Source organism: Corythoichthys intestinalis, chromosome 3 (assembly GCF_030265065.1).
Source record: "Corythoichthys intestinalis isolate RoL2023-P3 chromosome 3, ASM3026506v1, whole genome shotgun sequence".
NCBI lineage: Eukaryota > Metazoa > Chordata > Actinopteri > Syngnathiformes > Syngnathidae > Corythoichthys > Corythoichthys intestinalis.
The window spans coordinates 3,744,987-3,751,386 of record NC_080397.1 but is presented as its reverse complement, the minus strand read 5'-3'; the positions used below and the strand labels follow the sequence as shown (position 1 = coordinate 3,751,386).

The 6,400-nt window shown below is 40.5% G+C and overlaps 1 protein-coding gene across 1 annotated transcript in view; it reads right to left on the bottom strand.

Annotated features, from left to right (window-relative positions):
* Positions 1-971: 971 nt before the first annotated feature.
* The window catches only part of si:dkey-215k6.1 (transmembrane protein 132B), a 475,575-nt gene continuing 470,146 nt past the window's right edge, over positions 972-6,400 (bottom strand). The window contains exon 16 of the mRNA XM_057831448.1: positions 972-6,277. Coding sequence (XP_057687431.1) covers positions 5,695-6,277 — 583 coding nt within the window. The 3' untranslated portion in view covers positions 972-5,694. The remainder of the gene's footprint in view (positions 6,278-6,400) is intronic.

Below are 6,400 nucleotides of genomic sequence, written 5' to 3'. Positions count from 1 at the left end.
AGAACCCGGGGACTACCTGTAATTTGTATATAGTACCTTTAAGAGAAGAAGAAAGTTGTTCTTTTTTGGTTATGAAAAAAGACATTTAGTATATTTTCTCAAAAAAATATAATATAATTATATTATATAATAAATATAATAAATCATGTGAAAAAATGAAATAACCTAACCCTGCCCAAACCCTTTTTAAATTTGTTTCAATTCGTTATCCCTAAATTCAGTTTCCCACCACCCCCACCCCACAAGAAAAGTAAATTATTATCGGGGAAATAAAACATTTTAGGGAAAAATTCTGGGAAGGATGAAATCATGTAATTATCATACAGTATATATTTTTTTCTATTAATTGGACCAAGCTTTATTCCACCTTGAAGACACTAACTCACACTTACTGTAAGTGCAACTCGTACTTTTGCAAGGCAACCCATCCTTCACAAACACACACACACTCACACTTGCCGCGCGTTGGCGTCGGCAGTCATTTTTGCAGTTAATGTCGCGCGTCGAATTTGCAGGGCGTGCAAATGAAAGGCGGCAATACGCACTTGATAAGACGCTGTAAATCAGAGGCGGCCAGAGATGAGATGGGAAGGAAGAACATGGTTTACGTGGAATAGACAAGCGGAATGCGGGGAGGCTGGAACCAACATTAGAAATAAGCTACACCTCAGAATGTTAAGTGCATTTAAATCATTGTTTGGTTTGCTAAAAAATAAAGTGTTGGGTTCAACAAAATCTGATTATTGGTTAATTTATTATAATTTATACAGTGTTCTTCGAAATAGCATCTGCCTGTTTCTCAGTGCTTCGATGTCAAACCGTAGTGAACACTTGGCAATTTCCTGTTTTGCTTATTATATGAAATGCAAATTAATATATACTGTATATGCTAAAAATAAATATGTATGAAGTAAATGACAAAGGACAATTTTACAGCCACTAGTGTGTGAGAAATTGGCAAATTGTGACAATTTGTTGTTGATCCTGTTTATTTACAACATTTGATTACATTGCACTGACTCATGTTTACAAATAATAAATATTGCCGTTCTAACGATGTCGTCTCTCTTTATTGTCAATTTTCTCTGTGTCATCACCTGAGCTTATAACACAACACAACCAAGGTGATCCCCACAACTCATGTGTTAACCCACACAAACTCATTTCAGTGCTTAATTTAAATAAATAATCATTATTCTTCTCTGAAATAAAAGACCAACACACTGGTGAAGAACACAAGGAAAAACAGACTATATCCCAAAATAAAGTTTACAAAAAAAAAAAAAAAACTTTCAGTAAGTGGTCCATCATCTCGCTATAGCTTCCCCAACAGGGCGCAGTCTTTTCGCCCACTTGGAGGAGGGGTCAGAATCAACAGGAAGTGCTCCCTGCACTGTCATTGATTTTAGTTTGAAATGACATGAAGTCAGATCATTTCCTGCTGCTAATTGTGCAAGTTTGAGTCCAAGTTCCTTCCCCACACCTCCGAACTTCTGATGACAAAAGTCTTTGATTTTGTAGACAAGAAATGGCTGTGTTGAGAAATTGTGAATACAGGAATTGACAACAACAAAAATGATAATATTCAAAATAGATCATAAATCAAGTGGCGCCGGAAGAGGGGTGGTGAGGGTGCTACAGCAACCAAAAACCAACCAAAAATGTTTTGGTAGATTCTTATTTTTTGTTAAAAATAAATCAATAAATAAAACATTGAAACAATAGCGTATTCAACTTTGGGGCTTAAATATATACGTTGAAAGCAGTTTTTTCTTTGTTAACAACATGGTCACCACCTGACACCTTGCTTGCTACCAGGTCACGTTGGATAAGGCGCTACTGGAAAGGAAAAGTTAACTGTTGACAGAGGAGGCGTTAACATGGTATAAAAACGAAGTAGCGATTTTGTTCTTTACAAAAACAGCGAAATTTTCTAAAATTCAATTCGAGGTCAAAAATGAAGATGATTATAACAGTTTATAATAGTGGCCAGCGAAAAAAAGTTGCAAATAAAGCTGCAGATTTAGACCGCGGAGAACTTCAAATACCGTATTGGCTCGAATATAAGAAAGCCCTGATTATAAGACGACCCCCTCTTTTTCAAGACTGTGAAGTTTGAAAAAAGACTTTTTGAACACCAAATCAATTTTTATACAGAAATAATTACAGTGCATCTGAAACAAATGATTATAACAATATACAGTATTTGCGAGAAAAAGCATGTTATTTTGCCTCATTTAAATCTTAATATCTGAACACTTAAATATGTGAACGAAAGTGCAATCAAATTCGTAAATGAATAGCTTCTGGTTTTTGAAATGTAAATAAACCATTCTATTGTGATAAAACAATAAAATTGCATTAACTGCATTAACTATCAAAGTGAGGTCAAACTAACTGTCTTGTCTTGAAACAAATCTGAATAAGGAAAAACATTGCAATAAAATAATTTAAACTGGTTAAACTTGAGAGTAGCTGAGATCTGTCATGACGCAACATTACTCAAGTTCAGCATTCACTTAATTGATATCTGGCGCCATCTAGCGTTGTGAATGGGTATAATGTCTAGACCCCGAATGTAAGACGACTCCCACTTTTTCAGTGTTATTTCAATGCAAAAAACATTGTCTTATATTCGGGCCAGTACGGTACTATGCATTGCAGCCTTATTATTGTTTGATGTTGCTGTTTAAATGCCGCCCTGCTGTTGGATATTCATGTGCATTTTATTTGAGGGTTGTAAAAAAAAGGGTTAAACTGTGGCTTATTGGGCCTCTTAGTTTTCAAATGTGTTTGTGTGTCATTGCACCGTCTAGCTGCGGGGATTTGCATTATAATACACGGGGCGCTTTTATTTCCAAGACAAAGGCTACGTCTATACTAGGACAGATAATTTTCTCCAGGATATTTTGCCGACTATTTTTATACCTGTCCACACTTACATTTAAGGTGCGTTTAGGGCCCCCCCGCTTCTGCATGGTACGCCTGCATTTGCGCAAACCACGCATGCGTAGAAAGGAGCAGCCTCATATGTTACGTCATCGCCCTCTGATCCGGAAACTCGCCGGCGGCAAATTTCGAAATTACTACACCTTCTAAACCAGTGTTTTTCAACCTTTTCTGAGTCACGGCACGTTTTTACTTTGGAAAAAATCTCGCGGCACACCACAAACCAAAAATGTTCCAAAATTTCTTTCTTTACAGTATGTTTGATTATAAAATAATTTCTCAGTATTTATACTTTCTCAGTGTGAAACTTAAGCCTGTTTAGATGAATACAAAGCCGATATCCTTGCAGGACCCTTCTTCAACAGCTCTCAGTGTCTCTCTGTTTTTATATCTTAGAGCAGTTAGGCTTGAAAAGTTCAGAATTATTAGACAGGAGGACTTTAGCAATGTCTTTAACCACATTAGGGCCGAGCATCTCGCTGACAAGGGCTTTGCAGACAGGTAATATTAATGTCCCTGCTACAGTGTGGGACTTTTTGGATTTAGCAACAAGTTCAGCAACAAGCTAACTGGCTTTGAAGGGCTTTCTCATTTACTTTTGTAGTTTTTCTCAAAAAAGTTGCCTGTTTCTCTGTTGGCTAGCTGCCCGTGTCACATTCAAGAACTGATCGGATTTCTACCCATTAGCCACCTTGCTGTCCTCAACAATGTTGGAATAAAACACAAGGGGACGATTGGTCGTCACATATGGAGAAAATATAAAGCACCATTTCGTGTACATCAGCACTTGACGAGTCTAATCAAATGATGTACAGTAGACGTGCTGGGTTCCTCATTGTCACGGACAGCAAGGTGGCTGATGGCTAGAAATCTGAGCAGTTTTTGAATGCAACACGAACAATACCTCACTCATCTGCACACAACCGACTTTCTACCTACTCCTTCGGCTCTTACGAGCTTTACATAACAACGAAGGCCTGACATCGTTACTTGGGATGTTACAATCAATGCTCAGTTGCGCTCTCACCACTATGAAAATACCAAATAGAAGCATATGGTGTGGCGCTGTGTATATTTCCTGGAAGCCGCAACCAGGAGTGCTTGTGCACAACAGCGGCAATCCTGGAAGTGGCAACAGTTTTGACAGGCAGAAATGTCATGAAAAAAAACTGATCGCACACCTTTTTGACTGGGGATACCACACAGGTCACTTTTTGGAGTTTAATTTTTCTCTACGCATTTTTATATACTCATGTTCGGTCGCCATTGAGTTGGGAGGGGCCAGCCCCACAGCTGGCTGATCAGAGACAACGCGGGAGACGAGCTATGTAAAAAAACGCTTCCCCCGCATCATCCACGATGGGAGGACCACAAATGGGCACTGAATTGAAGCATGTTATTGCGACGTAGTTTGAAGGTTTAAGAAAAATGTTTGGAAAAGAAAAGAGGGGCAGGAATGCCACGTTGTGATCGTTGCCATTATGCCGCACTAAAAATGGTGACGGCATGACGTCACTTCCTAAGTATATGATTGTTGTACGGAGACAGCAGTCAATATTAAACAGTGTGTAATGTTAACCACCTATATTATCCGTCTAACAACTAATCCACATAATAAACACACTAGTGTAGCCGACATGCCGTATAGTCCAACAAATTAAACGTTAAAGCCATTATCCGTCGTAGTGTAGACGTAGCCAAAATCTCCAAAATACGCTGTAGGTGATATAGAACACTGTCTTTGTAGTAACCTAGTAGTAGTATGTAAACGATCCAGCACGCGTGTATACTGCCATTGTGCACGCCTTGTATGGAGAAAAAGTGCAAGCATGACAAATTTGGACCGAAACGGCTGCTTTTGGATGGGAAATCAGAATAAGATACTCAGCACCCCCTGCTATGAGTGACTTCCAGCGCCCCAGCATGAATCTGATTTCTTTAACTTGAAATAAATATTACATAATAAAATGACTTTATGCAAATGGAAATTCTTATTGTGAAAAGCACAATGGTTTTCTTGAAAAGGCGACAATAATGGCAACAGTAATGGTTGCTTTCCTAAACTCGTCTCAGCACGGGCTACAAAAAAATAGCTTTTAATGATTTTGTTTTCTTATTTCCTTATGCAAGTTTGACTGCCTCTTGTAACACAATCTTGTTTTGATGCTAAATAATTTCATTTTGTACACAGGAAATGGTTCAAGTGAGCTATTTTGTACACAGGAAATGGCCCAAAAAAAAAAACAAAAAAACATTTTCTGTGTATATTAAAAATTGATCACAGAACAAAATATATCATTGTACAAGACAATAACATTTCTAAATAAAATTTGTTGGATTTTCTTTTACTTGCAAATGGCAACTCTTATTGTGAAAAGCACAATGGTTTCCCGGAAATGGCAACAAAAGGGCCAACTCGATGGTCGTTTTGTACACTTGTCTTGGCACACCCTACGAATTATTATTATTATTTTTTTCCTTGCTCTCATTTGGAATTCTTGTCTTTTATTGCGTTGACCCGACAGCCACTTTCTGTTTGTGTTGCACAACATTCTTGGCCGTCCTTTCCTTTGCATTCATCCTTCCTGTGCTCCCTTCAGTCCAAAGGCATTACAGGTGAATTGTCTTCATGGGTTCACCCCAACCCACATGCCTCATCTCACAGAACAAATTGTCTTTTGACTGGTCAGACTCCTGAGTGCCACCCCCCTGGTCTTCTGTCCACCACCTTGTCCCTCCACATAGTCACAAACTGTCTTGTAGCCTTTCCATGTAGCTCCTGATTTCCGACTGGCCCATGTCCACATCGTGGCAGACCCACTTGATGTCGTCCTCACCGCCCTTTCCAAGCAGGACTGAGGGGTTGGCATACGGGCCGCCGCCCCCTCCCTGATGATGGTCGTTGGGCAGCACCGTGGCGAACGACGTGAACTTGACCCGTTTGCGCTTGGCGGTCGCCCTCGGGGAGTTGTTGAGATGCTCGGGGTCGTGTCGGGCGGAGGTGATAGCGGAAAGGCACTGGTGGGAATCCTGGAGGGATCGGGGTAAGGTCTGGCTGCGGGAGACGCCTCGGTGCCCCCCGCCGCCCCTGTTGGCGGATACGGCCAAGGGGGCACCTGATCCATTAAGAAGGTACTTGCTCTCCTCGTAGGCATCCTCGTTGCGGTCGATGATGGTGGTACACTCGTCGGGCAGCGGCCCCGGACACGGGTCGGTGTGGTCCGGGTGGTCCGCCAGGAGATCGGCCTCGTTACCCAACCAAACCCAATCGTGGGCGTGGTTCATGTTGCCGCCCGTCTCCAGCACAGGTACCTGCTTGTGTCGGTACCTGAGGATTACATACCATTAAGTGTGTTAAAAACAGCCGTGACCAATCCGTACTTCAACAAAATGTATTCATGTTTGATACCTTCAATGGCAAGCTGTTATTCATGTAGATTTAAATGCATTC